Source organism: Salvia miltiorrhiza, chromosome 6 (assembly GCF_028751815.1).
Source record: "Salvia miltiorrhiza cultivar Shanhuang (shh) chromosome 6, IMPLAD_Smil_shh, whole genome shotgun sequence".
Classification (NCBI taxonomy): Eukaryota; Viridiplantae; Streptophyta; class Magnoliopsida; order Lamiales; family Lamiaceae; genus Salvia; species Salvia miltiorrhiza.
Window position 1 is genome coordinate 44,240,457 of NC_080392.1, and position 18,664 is coordinate 44,259,120.

General features: G+C 35.8%; 1 protein-coding gene, 1 long non-coding RNA gene and 1 pseudogene across 2 annotated transcripts; 2 read left to right on the forward strand and 1 right to left on the reverse strand.

Annotated features, from left to right (window-relative positions):
- The first annotated feature begins 72 nt into the window (after positions 1–72).
- On the forward strand, positions 73–14,972 carry LOC130991013 (uncharacterized; annotated as a pseudogene).
- Positions 10,995–11,938, reverse strand: LOC130989859 (uncharacterized). The gene is made up of 2 exons (XR_009090765.1): positions 11,351–11,938; positions 10,995–11,272 (listed from the first exon to the last, which is right to left on the reverse strand). It is a non-coding gene; the product is annotated as an uncharacterized LOC130989859 (long non-coding RNA).
- A 34-nt stretch (positions 14,973–15,006) lies between the features above and the next one.
- On the forward strand, positions 15,007–17,962 carry LOC130991014 (uncharacterized). Its single transcript, XM_057915216.1, has 3 exons — positions 15,007–15,013; positions 16,388–16,699; positions 16,951–17,962. The coding sequence occupies exons 1-3, from the start codon at positions 15,007–15,009 to the stop codon at positions 17,313–17,315; spliced, it is 684 nt and encodes a 227-aa protein (XP_057771199.1). The 3' UTR covers positions 17,316–17,962.
- The last annotated feature ends 702 nt before the right edge of the window (positions 17,963–18,664 follow it).

Sequence of the window (18,664 nt, forward strand, 5' to 3'; positions counted from 1 at the left end):
ATGTTTTATAGTACGTACTGAAGCTTCAGAATAAATTATTGTCTTTTCCATAATTCACTTTGATTGCATCATATGCAGATCCCAACGCAGCAAGTGAAGATACTGGACCATCCAGATTTGCAGGTTTCTTTTGAAATTTCTCTCTTATGTTAGTCCATATTTTTTCATGTCAAGTGCTAACATAATGTTAGGTTACATACTAGGATGGTTTTGGCAAAGTGTGGAACTGGAACTTGTTGTCTAGCATCATTGATGACGAAATTCGTACCCATTCTATTGACGTGGTAAGATTTATTTTGGTTAACATGTCCCTATTATCCAATCAACTTATCCAATCAAGGAACACTTGTGTTGATATTTGAGTTGTTTGTGCTGGTGGAACCATAATTTGGTAGTACTTGTGCGCATTCTTTAGTTAATCGATATTGTATTATGTTAAGCTCTTGTATTTTCTTTTCTAGATCATTACATTTGACGATTACGGCATATCTGGTCATTGCAACCACTGCAACGTTCATCAAGGAATAAGGTAAGAGCTAGATGAACTCGTAGCTTATGCTCTGTAAGTCGAAATCATTGGGAACACCAATGCCGAAACTAACATTCGTCAAGATTCTTTCCTTGGCAGCCCGAGAAAATCTCTTCAACAAATATTGTTTAGGAATGTTTTTCACATTCATAAGATAATATATCTTGAAAATGTGAGAACACAAATATCCCGCAGTGTCAAATATGCGACAAGTGCACGTAGAAGGATAATTTTCCTTGTTGAACTGAATATGTCCTCCGCTTCCCACCAACACAACCCGAGGACAAAATGAATTCAAGGTCATCCGAATCATACTTTGATGGACCTTTGATTATATCCACATTCAAAGAATGATTGGCCTCATGCTCAAATTTACGAAAAACACTTCTCGTCAAGACTTTAGCTGCATTCTTCATTAGTTCATTGTGATCCACATATAGCCCAGACATTCCTATACATAGTGCATGCTCTTCACTTTCTTTACGCCTCCATTCAATTTGAATTTCATCAAACTTAAACACAAAATCATGCAAGGATGTGCTCGCATGTAATACCCCGCTCATTTCTATTTAGTTTATAATTTATTTTAGGGGTTTTTGCAAATAAAATCACGAACAATTTTAAATTTGCAAATTTTAACGTGACTTTTGAAGTGTGTCGAATTAAATCATAACCTTTTCAATTTTTGCAATTTCGTCCCCTTCAATTTTTTCCGGCCACCGAAGTGATGAGTTGGAGCTTATGTGGATTATTTTTTTCCCACGTAATTAATTTCTAACTAAGATTAAATTGCTGACTAAGATTAAAATAAAATCAAAACCTAATTCTTTTATTTTACTTCTTGTTCGTCTTTTATAAAAATATATTTGATGTGTATCTTAAGTTAAACATTATGACAAGATCTTAAATTTGATTTAAAATTCATTAAATATGAATTTGAAATAAATAGTTTATTATAATTTAAAATTTTAAAGTGATTGTTTTTCTCCCTCCTATCTCTTTTACAATATTCTTTATTTTTTTTCTCTTTCTCCTTATTTTGTTATTATATTATTTCTATTTGTATCTCTTTCTCCTACAAAATTTATATATCTTCTCTTCTCTTTTGATTAAAAAAACATAATTATTTATTTGTTGAATTATTTTATCAAAGCATACAGAAAAATATTTCAATTAAAAATATTAGTTAAAAAATATAATGCACAATTATCAACAAATATCGAGACAATATTATAAAAGTATTTATTAATTTTAATTTTAATAGAAAATAATAATCGATAACAAAAAACTTTCGGTAAATTTAATTATTATTATACAATACTCATTGAACTTAATATTATACTCCTACTCATTAAGTTGATAAAATTATTACTATACACTACTTTAAATCAAATACTAATATTTAAATTAATATATTTTCGTTAGTAATTAATTTGATTCATAAATAATAATATTTTTACATAATTTCAAATTTTAAAAATAAATAAATATATCGTGGCCGTGCATCGTACGGGAGGGCGTACTAGTTTAAGGAAATGGGGGATACTGAAATAAGTTCGACGAAAAAGAAGAAAAATAAAAGAATTAGGTTTTGATTTTATTTTAATCTTAGTCAGAAATTAATTACGTGGAAAAAAAATAATCCACATAAGCTCCAACTCATCACTTCGGTGGTCGGAAAAAAATTGAGGGGAAATTGCAAAAATTGAAAAGGTTATGATTTAATTCGCCACACCTCAAAAGTAGCGTTAAAATTGCAAATTCAAAATTGTTCGTGATTTTATTTGCAAAAACCTCATTATTTTAAACTTAGATTAAACGATTTACGCCGGAGAAATAAAATAAATTTATTTTTATTGCCAACCAAATGATTTACAAAATCGTTTGAAAAATTCATCTATTCAAATCTTTATGCATTTCATATTATTTAAAGTGATCATATGTGATTTATCTCTATGATTAAGTATTTATTTGTACATAATTTAATTTAAGTTTATGTTGAATTTTAACTATTTAATTGTGTTGGGCTTGATAATTTTTATTTGGGCCTTTTAGTTAAGGTTAATTGGTATATATATTTAGCATTTAATCCTTAGTCCAAACCCAACCCCATTTCTCTTTATGCCAATTCTCCCAAGTACAACAACTCATTCTTTCATTCAAACCAACACATCAATTTTTACAACGTATGAACTTTATGAAATGTGTATACAATTTAGAATACAAGTAGTGGACAAGCATGTATAGAACTAGCCTTATAAACTGTAATTTCAAACTTGAGTCTTGGTTTTGGCTGTTGAATGTTGAGTGTGTACTTGAGAGAGATCTTTTGTTGAACTTGTGGTGTGTCTGTTGCTGTCATGAGAGTCGAGAGTAGAGGGGAGGGCAACGACGGCTTCTCGCTGTCGTTCGTCGGAAGTCAGAGGGAGATGGGGGCGGTACGGTCGGCGGTGGCTCCGAGCTGAACAAACGGAAGAGAGAGGCAGGAGCTAGGGCACGGTCGCCGGAGTGGGGTCTGGTATTTGGGGATCTAGGGTTGGAGGTGGTGTTGTCGCCTGATATACGGGCGACGGTGGCTGCTATCGCCGGGGAGCGGCGCAGTACCTGTGTTCAGTGTGTGTGTTCTGTTTCTGGGGGAAGAAGAGGTGAGAGACGATAGAGGGAGATCAGAGGGAGAGGACGAAGGAGTCAGTGGCCGGCGGCGGAGAAGATGAGAGAAGAGCGGTGGTGGCCGGCTCTTCGCTGCTGCTACCGTCGACTGCGGAGTCCAGAGAAATAGGTTGACCGGTGGCTGTCTCGCCGGTGAAGAAGGCGGCGCGGCGGCCGGAGTTTGGTGAGGTAGCGAGAGGGTGGTGAGTGTGTGGAGTCGGCAGGGATTGAGAGAGAGAGAGAGAGAGAGAGAGAGATCAGCATTGTTTGTGTGTGTGTGTGCGTGACTTAGGTTGTAGAAGAAGGGTGAGGGTTTGGGTTTAAGAGTGGGCCTTTGGGCCGAATTTGTTTTTGAAAACTTGGATTGGGTAATTTGTTAAATGGCGGACTGCTATTTACTTTTATTTGGGCTGCGAATTTTTGAAATAAAAATATGGGCTTCCATTTAATTGTTGGACTTGTTTAATTGATTTATTAATTTAACTCTTTATTAGAGTTTAATTAATTATTTTTAGAAAAAGTTTGCATAATAGTATTTTCTTATTATGTGCATATGTTAAATATATTTATTTAATTATGTGAGTTAAAGCATGAATTAATTTAGCATCAAACATTTTACATAGAATCATTTATGATTAAATTGGTTTTATTATTAATTCAATTATTTAAGAAAAATCGAATAAGGATATTGTTGGTGTTCTTGACTAAAAATTTATTTTTCAATTATTTATTTATTAAAATATGAAAACCCGGCTAAGTGAATCATAGGATGATAAGCACTTCACTATGACTTAAGATTAGATTCAGGAGACCTATTAAGATTATAGATTTATTGTAGGCTTTGTGGATCGTGAGGACTAGCACTGCTATTCCGATTCAGAGTTAAGATTAAACGACAGGCTTTGCCTAATCAGGTGGGCTTATTTTACAAATGTATGATTTAGCTATTGAGCTTAAATGTTTCAATGAAATGAAAACTGTTTATCCGATAAGATATTTTTGTGCACTTTGCTCTGTTTAAAGCTCGCATAAGTTAATCAATCGAGGTTCTCTCTTGACCTAACACGTTATTTGAGAATTGTGTACACCTATTAGCTGACTCGGTGGATTGATCTCCATTCGGGCACTAATCATGTATGAGGCGTTATAAGAGTGCTCGACGGGATGTGTTCCGGAGCATTGGGTCCCAAATGGGAACTTGGCTGGGTTACGCCCTCAGTTCAAGTTAGCAGGAGTAATGGATCCGTCGGTGGCTAAAAGGTCCGTGATCATAGCGAGTAACGGAAAGGAAGTGTGACAATTGCGCGCAATATAATAAAATATTTTAACATGCTTAGAAGTTATTTCAATTTAAAACCTTCTAAGTCATGTCAAGTATAATTTGATAAACTGCTCTTATGATTTATGAAATGTTTATAAAATGTTATCTCACTAAGTACATTAGTACTTAGCCCAGAAATACTTTCAAATGTTTTTCAGATTGATTGGTCGGTGCTGACGGGGCAGAGCTGAGGCTAGGGTTCAACTCCGTATTTTATCTTCCGCTGTTGCACTAGCTCTTATTGTCCTTTGTTTCTCTAACTTAAGACTTTTATGTTAAATTCTGAATTATGTTCCTTATCGAGCTTAGACTCTAAACTTCTGGTACTATGTTATTTAACATTGGTTATCAGAAGCATGAAACCAAACTTGTGATCCTAAGGTTTAGAATGTTGTTAATTGATTAGTATCACTCGATTTCTATCTTTCTTCATTCAAAGGGCGCTGCCCGACTTTTTATCCTATTATTTGAATTTCACAAGGTTCTCCCCTTGTTTATTTCTATGATTTTGGTCGCACCTCGATTATAGTTTATTCATTCAAGATTTGGGGTGTGACACACTACAAATAGTCTTCAGAACTTTGTTTGTTACCTCACTCCGTGAAGTTGCATGTAGCCCGGCGCAAAATCTGTGATTTGTAAAAGCAGACGACCATCTTTTCTTCAATCCATACATGGTATTAAACCATCTATTTCTTACCGAGGCCATACTCATGAATCATAGCCTTCCAAGCCTCTTCAAATTTGATCTCCGTATCACATCCATTTATACAATGAAACTAAGCTCTCTTGAAAGTAGCACTCCCGTTCAATTTGCCGAAATGAGATGGCGCGTTTTGGTTCATATTCCATTGGCAAAGATGATAACTAAAAGTCAAAAATACGGAATCAGTTGCATTCATAAGAGATTGACATTGATCGGTAAAAATAACCTCTGGTTCTTTGGCAGACATGTTGGTCCAAAAAGTAGTGAACAACCATTCATACGATCGGGTTGTTTCATCTGATGAAAACCCTAGGCCAAACAAAACATTCTTCAAGTGGTGGTTGACACTAACAAATGGAACACAAACAAGCTTGTACTTGTTTGTTCGATACATACTATCCACCGATAAGACGTCGCCAAAATACTCATAATCCAAGGAGCGGCGCGAGTCTCTGAAAAAAAAATTCATAAGGTGGCCATCATCATCTAGTTGAAAGTTCCGATAAAAAAATGACTCGCTATTTGCCTTCGACGTAAAATATTGAACAAGCCACTTTGCATCATCATTCTCCACTTTTGTCTTCATCTTAAGGCTATTTATATGATTATATGCATCATTCCTCGTAAAACCGCCATTTTTTAGGACCACCAGACTCCTTCTCCATGAATCTACAAGCCCTAGCAACGCTAATGCCTGCTGAGTTCATCGCTTCTATCAAACTTTTCTTAGTCTTTCACAAATTACGTGCTGAACGTAGCAAATAGGACTGCTCACTGGGAAACAAATCATGATTGTGCTGTTTGTAGAAAGAAGAAACTTTCCATTGCCCCTCCATCTTGCGTGACACCCTTAGCCTTGCCGTACACAAAGATTTCCGAACTTGCTTCTTGAAAGTTGGCAGCCTTCCATTTAATGGTTTCGCTTCACTCTTCCCATGCCAACAACAAAAAATTCTTTGTAACAACATACTCTAGTACCACCAAAGTAACCTTGTGTACATTTTGTCACACTAAAGCCCTTAAGTCTTCCATACTCACAATATATAAAGTGAGCAACATCAGGATCTTTCACGGGGAACCCTGGTTCTAATTTTTTTCTCAAATTCATCCACCAAGTCAAAATCTTCATCATTCAAATTTTGAATCTCATCTTTCAAATTTTGCTCACCAGCTTAAACATCTTCATCCCTTGCTACATCTTCAATAATAGGTTCTTCTACATATGGTTCATCAGTAACCAATACTTCGTCTTCAAAGCCAACATCATCAAAAGGAGGCTCATTCAAATCAAATTCCATGATTAACCTAAAATGTTACAAAAGTGATTCATAATACGAAAACATTACGTCATACCATTAAAACAAGTTTCATGCCGAGTTAAAAAGTAAACTTCAGCCAAAATATTGAGTTGCCAATATCGGCATATTTTTATTCAATAAAAAAACAGGCCTATATATGTACTTGCCGAAATGAAAAACTGTCAAAACTCTACCAATATTTAAATTTATGATACTATTACAAAAAGACACTTTTCGAATTAAAAACAAAACTTTGCCGAAATATGTACTTGCCAAAATCGATAATTATGATATTCAATAACACACACAAAAAAACAACATAAAAATATGATATTATCAAACTAAAAATACATAATAAACAAATAAAATGAACAAAATTCACTAATAATCCGTCAAAACTAGAAAAATACGTAACTTACAATGGAGCTTAGAATAGCTTGAATATGGACATTTCACAATAGAAAAATCGAGCTTACAATTTCAATTTTCATATAAGAAGAATAAAAATAAATGATTAAAAAATGAACAAAATTCACAAATAATCCGTCAAAACTAGAAAAGAAACATAACCTTACAATAGAGCTTCAAATAGCTTGAATATGGACACTTCACAATAGAAAAATCGAGCTTACAATATAAATTTTCATTTAAGAAAAATGAAGAGCTTCAGAATCAGCTCAGACTTCGTGTGGAAGAAAATCGAAGAAAGTAAACCCAAAAGTCATGTTTTGATCCCCCAAAAAATTGGAATTCAGAAAATGGCGCGGAAAATTAAGCATGTGTCATGCTTGCCGAGTGTTTCGGTAACAAATTTTGCCGAATTCTGATGTCATGACATCACGGTTCCCAAGAATCAATTAAGTGCTAGACGGAATCCATAAACGGAGTTAACTCAAAACTACAAAAGAAAAAGATAAATTGATTAAATGAAAAGCGCCACATGGCGCATCGGGAATAGGAGTGTTGGACACCTAGGTGTGGCATAAAATTTACCCACATTTACACCTTCTCCTTAATTCATGTGTCGAAAAGTTTTGAGCCACTTATAGTTGGACGGAGGGAGTAGTATTTAGTAGTGGGTGAGTTAGTGGGCCTGTGATAGAAAACTATATAATTATTTGTTTATAAATTGCCCTTATTTTATGATTATAATTGCAAATTTAACACTAATTTGGCGGTAAAATATTAGTTGTAAAACTGATGTTTTATTTATTATATAGATATCTGATTAATGGAGGTGTGAACCTATATTTGTATTAAGAGAATCTATGAGATCCCAATGACATGCTATTTTTTAGCCCATTGTCCATTAAACCTCAATAGCTCAATCAATTACTCATTTTCTCACCCCTAAAAAAAACTTACTCATTTTCTCACGTTTTCATTTATAGAACCTAGTTGAAACTTGAACATAGAAAACAAAGATTTTTTTATTTTTTTATTTCATTTCATGCATACAAAGCCTTCACCCTTTCACAGCAACAATTAGTTGTTCAATTCTCAACTCATTTTCCCAACATTGAGGTCCTCCTCAAATCTCAAATTGTTTCCAGATCAAGTGCAAGTTGTTTCAGCTGAATAGCAATGCACCTTTAATATCAAGGTTTCCAGGTTGGCTTCTCTTCTCATCTTAGCCCTGCAAATCAATTTTGAGTCACCATCCATTTTATAAAAATAATGCATCTAACTTTACAAATCGATAAAATTTGAATCTTTACACTTAGTTGGAGAATTGATATAGAAGGAAGCATTGTGCATATTAAATAAAATTGTGAACTTAGCCTTAGTCCTGGTGATTGTTGAGTGATTTGGAAATAGAGACGGAGATGGGGTTTTGATGGTGAGAATCAGAACGGCGGCGGTCGTGGGGCCGTTGCTGTCCGACCAGAGGAGAGGAGAAGGCGGCGGCGATTCTCGCTATGAGAATAGAGGCCGGTGGCTGTTCGCGGGCTAAGATTGAGAGAGAAGGGTTTCTGAATTTTGGGGGAATTATGGGTGGAAGGTCTGAGAAGGAATAGAGAAGGAGAAAGAGGCGGCAAGGGAGATAGGGAAGGAGAGAGCTAGAGAGGGGGAGATGCCGGTGGTGACGGGGGCCGAAGGCGGTGCCCTTCACCGGGGAAGAAGGAGAAGGCGGCAGCGCTGGAGAGATCGAGAGAGTGAACATAGAGAGAAGTCCGATTGATTAAAGGAGAGAGAAAGTGTTCATTTGGGCTTTGGAAACTGGGCTTGTTATTTTACTCTTCTTGGGAATAATTTAATTTTTGTTGGTCTTACTTTAATAATCATATTTTGGGTATTATATCAAATGATCAATAAGGCTTTCTTTCTTTTTAATAATGGGCTGAGACTAATGAGTTGAATTATTCAATTGAATAGAATATAGATTTGATAGCATAACACATTTAATTGTGTTGATTAAGTATATGATGAGAATCATCATTAGTTTAATAAGTGACTTGTGATTAATCAAGTTAGATTGATTAAGAGTTATTCTTTCATATATACTATTAATTACTTGATTCATGAATTGATGAATGAAAATGCATCATAATTCTATTATGTGCATATAGTAAGTATGACTCACATATTATTTGATTAAAGTATTTATGAAATTATATTCTGATTTTGAAAGAAAAATATTTAAGCATTGAAAATATTTTCAAGTTAAATTTTTTTAACAAAAGTCAAGCAAGGATATTGTTGTTGGTGCCCTTAGCCGAGCAATTGATTTTCAAGATTTTAAAGTGAGTTTTAAAACCCAGGCATAGTGATTTAGAAATTAGTAAGCTTTACCCTACTTTGAACTAAGACCGGTATCACGAGACCTATTAAGATTAGATTATCTTGTAAGCTCAGTTGACCAAGAGGAATAGCACTGCATTTTCAAGACGAGTTACATTTGAACTTCAGGCTTTGTCCTATCAAGGTGGGCTTTATTTTCAAAAATTATGCTTGAGTTATATAAACTCGCAAATGCTTTATGAACTGTTTACTATCCATGAAATGTTATCTATGCACATTTTGTATCAGGTTAATGCTATTTCTTAATTCATCGAGATTCATCGAGCTGGCCTAACACGTCGCGCGAGAATTGTGTACACAAGGTTAGTTGTGTAGTGGGTTAATCCCTTGTACCACCGCCAAGATTTCAGCCATCATAGCACTTGAGATAGGCTGAGTGTCATAGATAAAACACCATTGTGCCTTCATGATTTCTAATTATGATTCCCACCCCATACGCTCCCCTGATCTAGATAAAACAAAGCATTGACGTCAACACGGAAGCAACTATGCATCGGCTTAATCCACTTCTTCTTCTTCCCCAATGAGACACCCTAACATTTATCCGTCAAGTATGTGGGCTTGGCTACTACATATGCTTTCCGAATACGCCTTACTCGTCTCTTCATACGACAATTCAACAAACTCCTTTGCACCATGCTTTTTGGTGCACAGATAAGTAGCACCATAACTCATATTCATCACTTCCTCATTCCTTCAAGATCACTTCTGCAATATCCATGAGTTGCATCCCTGTTGCTTTTTGCATCACATCCCAAAAAACGTGATTGTCGGCATATTTGTTGCACCTCACGGCAAGACTCACAGATTCCATCCGTAGGAACATAATGGTTTCAGAGGTTGGCCGTCGTCGGGATTAGATTAGAGAAGGCTCGCCAGAGAAAAAATTTGTATAACCCCATGCAGACCTTGGACCTATGAATACAATCATATCCGTTTCATTCCACACTTTCCATATCAAGCCCTCCTTAATCATCGATCTGCTCTAGGCAATAGAGTGCCAAAACATAAGACGATCTCGAGGGAGCATGAGCTTGCATCAAATCACCATTTTTGATGTATTTAGCTTTAAAAACACGGGCTACCAGTGACTCAAGATACAAAATCATCGTCCAAGTATGTTTCGCCACTAAAGCTTTGTTTCAAATCTTTAAATCCCTGAACCTCATGCTTCTTTTTTGTTTCGGCACACACATGGGTTCCCACCTGGCCTAATGCATACGTATTTTCTCATCCTTATTGCCCCACCAAAATACCGCCCATATTTTATGGATATCATCACAAATAGTATCCGGGATTATGAAGCACTGCACAGCAAACGTTGGCACCGCCTTAGCTACCCGCCTTGATAAGGACCTCTTTTTCCCCGCAAATAACTTACTTTGATTCCAGCATAAAATTTTCTTCAAATACCCAAATTGGATTCCTTTTTGGTTTAAAGAGAAAGTAGGAAGGCCAAGATAGGCGTTGTATCCCACCTCCAGAAAATATAATAATCAAATACACCCTCCGTCCATGGAAGAATTTTATAGGGTGGAGTGATATGATTTTTAAGAAAAAAATTGTTGGGTGTACTTAGAGCGGGGAAAATGTTGTTGAGTTGAGTCACTTGAGTGTATTGAGAATGGTGAGAAAATATTGTAATTATAGTCCAAAAATAAATAGAAAGTGTTTTTTGTGAACGTCCCAAAAAAGAAAAGTATGAAGTTCTTTTATGGACAAAAGGAATATAATAATTCATCGGTGCTCAAAAAATATAATATTCAAATTCAAATAAAATAAAACATGAAAAGAAAAAGAAATTTGAGAAAACTAATGGCTGTCGGAGAAGTCTGCAAGACTGCAATCGTCATTGAAACAGCAGATCCACATTCCACCACGACCCATCTTCTCTCTCTCCACTCACGGTGGCCCGACGAACTCCACCGCCTCAATACCGTAGGCTCGGCTCTTCGGTCAGTCTTTCTCTGCTTAGGCCGAAAAGTTGTTGGAATATCACGAATAGCTCACTCAACCATTGATTGAAAATTTAATTCATTCCTAACCTAGTTGATGATTGGTTGTTGAAATTCACACTTATGTCTGAGGTATGCCTATCAGGGTTCTTGGTGTTTGTTGGTCTATTATGTTCTATTCTCCTTATTTGATTCTTGTTCAGGCCTCACACAAGAATCTGATGTACAGATTGTTCGACGAAATGCCCCAGTGACTTATTGCGGCTACATTCTATCTCAGAATCGAACATGGCATGGATAGCATTAATCTCATCAGTGCTAGTGCTCTGGTTTGCTTCTCTCTGCAAAGTTTTTCTAGAATCTCTGTCCGTCTCAAAAGCAGCATTCTTAAACGATGGTAATTTGTGAATTTTGTCCATGAGCAAGATGACATGTGATGAATTGCAGCATTTCAACATGAGGCACACTCCGCCCTAATTAAATCCAAATTATAATTATCAAACCATAATTGGAGACTAATAAATTCTGGGGAGGATGCACACAAGTTTTTGCCCTTTAAAATATGTTTCTTAATTATTGTTTTCTTCACTCTCCAAGAAAAAAAACTGTCTGCTATTCAGCAATCCATAAATGTGGTTTATATAAAACTTAAATGTTTATAGTTGGTTTCTTGAATGATAGGTGATAGGTGCGAGTTCTAGAAAGAGAAATATCTTGGTGGTTATTGCTCATCCTGACGATGAGTCTATGTAAGATTGAAATTTCAGTATTCCCATTTGATGTCAAGCACCACTTATGCTTTCCTGAAGACTTGTTCTCTATCTTTGTCGTGCTCGATCCATTTGGGATTAATGTATAATTTATTGTTCCACACTCGCAGGTTCTTTGCTCCTGTGATTAATTACGTGACTTCCAGGCATCATAATGTACACATACTTTGCATGTCAACTGGTAATGCTGCACATGTACTTACAATTTTCAGTATGTGCCAATAAAATTTTGCCCCAGACAACATTTGGTTATACCTGAATCTTAAATTATCAAAATTTGGAACTAACAAGGTTGTGAAAAAGAACTCAAACTTAGTTTCCAGAACCATTAGGCCTTGTTGGCTAGAGGATAATATTCAATTGACACAGGATATAAGATCAATTGACTTTGGCTTTTACAATTTTTGATCTTCTAATTCATGTTAGAGGGATTTCATTTTTTACAATGGAGCTTCATCTATATGTCGCATAATGAAATGTAGCTCTATCATAGATCATAACCAAGTTATTAATTGTAAAGATGGTTATTAGTTTGGAATATTTTTCTCTTAGGTTTTGAGAATTTTCTCAGACCTTACAACACTTTTTGGTAATGTAGGCATAGCAGACGGCAGGGGAAGTATTAGAAAATAAGAGTTATACATGGCATCCGTGGTTCTCAAGGTTTGCATTTTGACTTTTGGTTTGTCATCTATATGCAAAGCATTGCAAATGATATCTTTCTCCTAATTTTATCGTGAACGCTTTCCATACCAGATACATAGTTCCTAATTTTGACGTGGTAAGATTTATTTTGGTTAACATGTCCCTATTATCCAATCAACTTATCAAATCAAGGAACACTTGTGTTGATATTTGAGTTGTTTGTGCTGGTGGAACCACAATTTGGTAGTACCTGTGCGCATTCTTTAGTTAATCGATACTGTATTCTGTTAAGCTCTTGTATTTTCTTTATTAGATCATTACATTTGACGATTATGGCATATCTGGTCATTGCAACCACTGCGACGTTCATCAAGGAGTAATATAAGAGCTAGATGAACTCGTAGGTTATGCTCTGTTGGCCATATGTCGATTAAAAGAAGTTTCGGTGTTGTGTGCATCTGTTTCAATTGAAAATTAAGGAAATTCTAGTAGCATTGAGCAACATGTCAAGCTGTGAGATTGCTCACTGAGATGAATGCATCTCTTAGTTTTTCTTTTATTTAAGAAGATTGTATTGGAATGGCAGTTCTTTAACTTTATTCAATCAATACATAAGGTTCTTTTTTTTGTATTCCAGAAAGTTGTTGCACGATGCTTCAGGGAGACACCTCGAGGCCTAGGCGATTGTAAGCTACCCCCAGTCATTTTTAATCTAGATTCATGCTTTAGATGTTTCAGTTCAACATTTGTAAATCAATTGTATGTCATATCTGAAAAGTTCCAAACTATTGTTCCATATTTTTTCAAGTCTTGATTGACTTTACTACTATAATATTTTGACCCAAGTATATTATGATAAGTTTTCATTATTTTCAGGTAAGCCCTAACATAGTACGCAAGTACATCGGACCAGTAGATATTTGGTTATCCATCTTGTTTAGCAGACTTAAAAAAGACGGACCATCATATTGCTTGCTTAACTTAGATCTCCGTAAAAGTTATGCAGCTATGGCTCAGCATTTCAGCCAATGGGTTTGGTTCGTCTGCCTTGTTCTTTCTCATCGCGATTTATTTAGCATAATTGTGAATTAATAGTGAATGCATACAAGCATCATTTTTTTTCGATTTCTAGTGCATATATATGACTAATTCTTTATTCCTTGTTTACTTCCTCCTATTGCAGGTTCCACAAACTATTTGTGACACTTTCAAGCTATACTTACGTTACCACCCTTAAGAAAATCGTATAAGTCGGTTGCTTGAATATAGTTTTCGAGTTGATTTAATCCGAATAATGTGCATGATATCTCATGATGAGTGTTAACTTAGAGCTCTTAGAAATTAATTTCAACTTCTGCTATAGGAATCAGCTGTGCTGATACATGACGTGATATAGATTTGCTCTGTTTTCATTTCTAAAACATAGTTTTTGGTGTGTTTGAATTTCAGATGAAATGGTATGAACGATTGATGCGATCATATATTTATCTTTTCAAAATACCCATATATTTAGTCATTCTCACTAGATCTTTTCTCTTTGTCTCCCTGTATAAACGTCTAGTAAAATACAATACGAATATGTACAAATTTACTGTGAAAAATGTATAGATTCAAAATTTGAAAATTTTCGTTTTCCTATGTAAATAATCCGCATAGTAAAACTTAGGACAACAAAATTAATCACAATAATGAAGATTTGTTGGAGAAAAGTGATCATTGTCGAATCACAATTATTATGATGATGAAATTGTGCTGAAATTGTATGTATACATGAATTATGTTTTATAGTACGTACGAAGCTTCAGAATAAATTATTGTCTTTTCCAAAATTCACTTTGATTGAATCGTATGCAGATCCCAACGCAGCAAGTGAAGATACTGGACCATCCAGATTTGCAGGTTTCTTTTGAAATTTCTCTCTTATGTTAGTCCATATTTTTTCATGTCAAGTGCTAACATAATGTTAGGTTACATACTAGGATGGTTTTGGCAAAGTGTGGAACTGGAACTTGTTGGCTAGCATCATTGATGACGAAATTCGTACCCATTCTATTGACGTGGTAAGATTTATTTTGGTTAACATGTCCCTATTATCCAATCAACTTATCCAATCAAGGAACACTTGTGTTGATATTTGAGTTGTTTGTGCTGGTGGAACCATAATTTGGTAGTACCTGTGCGCATTCTTTAGTTAATCGATATTGTATTATGTTAAGCTCTTGTATTTTCTTTTCTAGATCATTACATTTGACGATTACGGCATATCTGGTCATTGCAACCACTGCGACGTTCATTAAGGAATAAGGTAAGAGCTAGATGAACTCGTAGCTTATGCTCTGTAAGTCGAAATCATTGGGAACACCAATGCCGAAACTAACATTCGACAAGATTCTTTCCTTGGCAGCCCGAGAAAATCTCTTCAACAAATATTGTTTAGGAATGTTTTTCACATTCATAAGATAATATATCTTGAAAATGTGAGAACACAAATATCCCGCAGTGTCAAATATGCGATAAGTGCACGTAGAAGGATAATTTTCCTTGTTGAACTGAATATGCCTCCGCTTCCCACCAAACAACCCGAGGACAAAATGAGTTCAAGGTCATCCGAATCATACTTTGATGGACCTTTGATTATATCCACATTCAAAGAATGATTGGCCTCATGCTCAAATTTACGAAAAACACTTCTCGTCAAGACTTTAGCTGCATTCTTCATTAGTTCATTGTGATCCACATATAGCCCAGACATTCCTATACATAGTGCATGCTCTTCACTTTCTTTACGCCTCCATTCAATTTGAATTTCATCAAACTTAAACACAAAATCATGCAAGGATGTGCTCGCATGTAATACCCCGCTCATTTCTATTTAGTTTATAATTTATTTTAGGGGTTTTTGCAAATAAAATCACGAACAATTTTAAATTTGCAATTTTAACGTGACTTTTGAAGTGTGGCGAATTAAATCATAACCTTTTCAATTTTTGCAATTTCGTCCCCTCAATTTTTTCCGGCCACCGAAGTGATGAGTTGGAGCTTATGTGGATTATTTTTTTCCACGTAATTAATTTCTAACTAAGATTAAATTGCTGACTAAGATTAAAACAAAATCAAAACCTAATTCTTTTATTTTACTTCTTTTTCGTCTTTTATAAAAATATATTTGATGTGTATCTTAAGTTAACATTATGACAAGATCTTAAATTTGATTTAAAATTCATTAAATATGAATTTGAAATAAATAATTTATTATAATTTAAAATTTTAAAGTGATTGTTTTTCTCCCTCCTATCTCTTTTACAATATTCTTTATTTTTTTTCTCTTTCTCCTTATTTTGTTATTATATTATTTCTATTTGTATCTCTTTCTCCTACAAAATTTATATATCTTCTCTTCTCTTTTGATTAAAAAAACATAATACTATATTTAGAGTTAATATATAAAACTATCCACTTTCATATTGTAAAGATAAAAATTGTCCACTAAGATAAAAATAATAAAAACTGTCCACTTTTTGATTGAAAAGACAGAAATACCCCTTACTTTAAAATTTAAAAAAATGGCCACTCATTTCTCTCTTTCTCTCATCTCTCTCTTCACCTTCACGAATCACGTCTCTCTCTCTCTCTCTCCCTCTTCCTCTCCTTCTCGTCCTCACCGCCGCTCCACAGTTGCCGCCCACCACCACCGCTACACTGCTGTTCTGAGACGGAGGGAGCCGCGCACGCGGCAGCATTGCTCTGCCACTACTCACTCGCCCCACCCCTGAATTCCAATTCGCCTCGCCGGAGTTGTTGCAGCGGCTGGGCAGATCTGGCGCGGCCGTGAGCTGCCCACTGAACGGCAGATCTGGTCCGGGCAATAGAGGATGGGGTCGGACGGCGGTACGTGGCGCGGAGGCTGGTGAGGATCTGGTGGTTCTGGCGGCGGAGCTAGGGGGTTTTGCTGCGGAAACCCTAGATCTGAAGCGGTGTTCTCGGATTCGACGGCGACGTGGTGCTGCGTGGTGCACGGAGGCTGGTGAGGATCTGGTGGTTCTGGTGGTTCTACAGATAGAAGTTGTTTTCTGGTTAAAGTGATCTAAAATCGATTCAAGTTGTTATCTAGACTTGCAGTTAGAAAAAGAAACCTTCGTGCTGCCAACATTTGGCAGCACAGCTATTGTTCTGGTCATGGATGCAGATGTCTGCTTTGTTTTTAGCCTTTGATTTGGTGTGAGCCTTGTTTTGGATGCTATGGTTGTCATTTATTTGATGAAATTTTCTGTGTAGTTGCATCCAAGAGCGAATACTATACTGAAGATGATTTTCTGGACGGCCTTTCTTGTTGTCATGGGCTTGGTGAGTTGCTGTTTAGAAGCTCTGGAACCAGAGTGCTGGAGCCTCACTCGTTCCTTTGGGGTGCATCCTGTGGAACCAGAGTGCTGGAGCTCGTGAAGAAACATAATTCTCCCGGCCTTCTATGGAAGAGAATAAAGCTCACTTCCACCCGTAAAGCCAATGCTAAGAAACGCCTTCGTCGCGTTTGGCAGAATGAAGCTGTTTTGCGGGCATATGCTGAGACACCTCCCCAGGAAGTATCACGGGCTGAAGGTAGTGGAAATATTGCCAAGGATAACCAAAGCCCCCAAGGTTAGACGAAATGAGTAAGGGCTCTAAGCAAGCATGACAAGGGGACTAGAAAAAGTAATGCGGCAATATATAATGTTCGTTTTGCCATCTTTGTGCCTCAACTTCATAACTAATGTTTTGTTGATGGAGCATCCCGGCGCCGCTGGCGAGAAGCAGAAGACACAACCGATTAAGTTAGCAATCTGGCACTGTTTGGTGACGCAGAGGATGGGGCGGTAGGAGTCGGCGGCGGAGAAGTAGTCGAGGGAGTTGAACCATAGGAAATTGCCGCCGAGATCGATCTCCACGTTCAGTGTGGTGGCGTTGGAGCCTATTTGGATAGTCGTGTAGTATTGGTTGGTTGTGCCATCTTTTCTGATTGGGAAAATGAAGGCTTTAGGGGATGTTAGAGCATTTGAAAACAAGGATGAAAGGAGCAACGAGGAAATTATCAAGATCGGAACACTAGGGGAAGCCATTATGGTTGTATTGTGAGTGAAGCTCTTGGAATGGATGCATGTTTATGTATTCAGTTTTGGAATAGGATGCCAGCTAATCAGCATTATATTTCAAATCATATTTTCAGGTTGGTCCCCAGCTGAATCCATTGTTTATTTCTCCACTTACGTATATTTAAGTAATACAATGAATAGTGATAGTTAATCTTTTGCCTTTTGTATGCTTTCAATGAAATTATGAAACACTACGTATATTCTTGTTTTTTCCTTTTATAAGATTAGTTTAGATAGAAGAAAATTGTATAGGGTAATCTGTTTATCAAGATGGATTGGAATTTTGGAATATAGGCGCACAATTATTTCTATCATTTTAGTTAATTTTACTTGATTCATATCCAACTAAAATGGTAGATAACGAGTATAAAAATACTCAATATCAATAATGAGAAGTAAACACATCGAAGACTTTTGGTAAATATCATTATTTTGTGAGGAGGCATGCTCCCGTGCATCCATATGCTTGGACATTAAATCTTAATTGAAGATTAATATATACTAATTGAGAATTAATGAAATTCTAAATGGATTTACTTGATCCACTGTAAAGTTTTTTCCAATAGATGTATAATGATATAGCCGATTACAAGTACTAGTTCGACGTTCCTTTAAGTAAGATGTATAATTATTTTTTTAATGTTCTTAAATTCACAACCAAATTTATGAATTCACAATTTAATGTTTTTGAATTCACGACCACATTTATGAATTCACAACCAAATCTATAAATTCACAATCAAAATAAATTACAGTTTTAATTGTGAATTCAAACTTTAAAAACTCAAATTCACAACTACTTGAATTCACAACCAAAATAAATTCTAGTTGTGAATTAAATTCTGATTGTGAATTTTACTGGT

Excerpts from the sequence above, each read along its gene's own strand:
- LOC130991014 (XM_057915216.1), top strand. Across the intron at positions 16,700-16,950 it reads TGCGTGGTGCACGGAGGCTG|TTGCATCCAAGAGCGAATAC; the intron begins GTGAGGATCTGG and ends TTTTCTGTGTAG.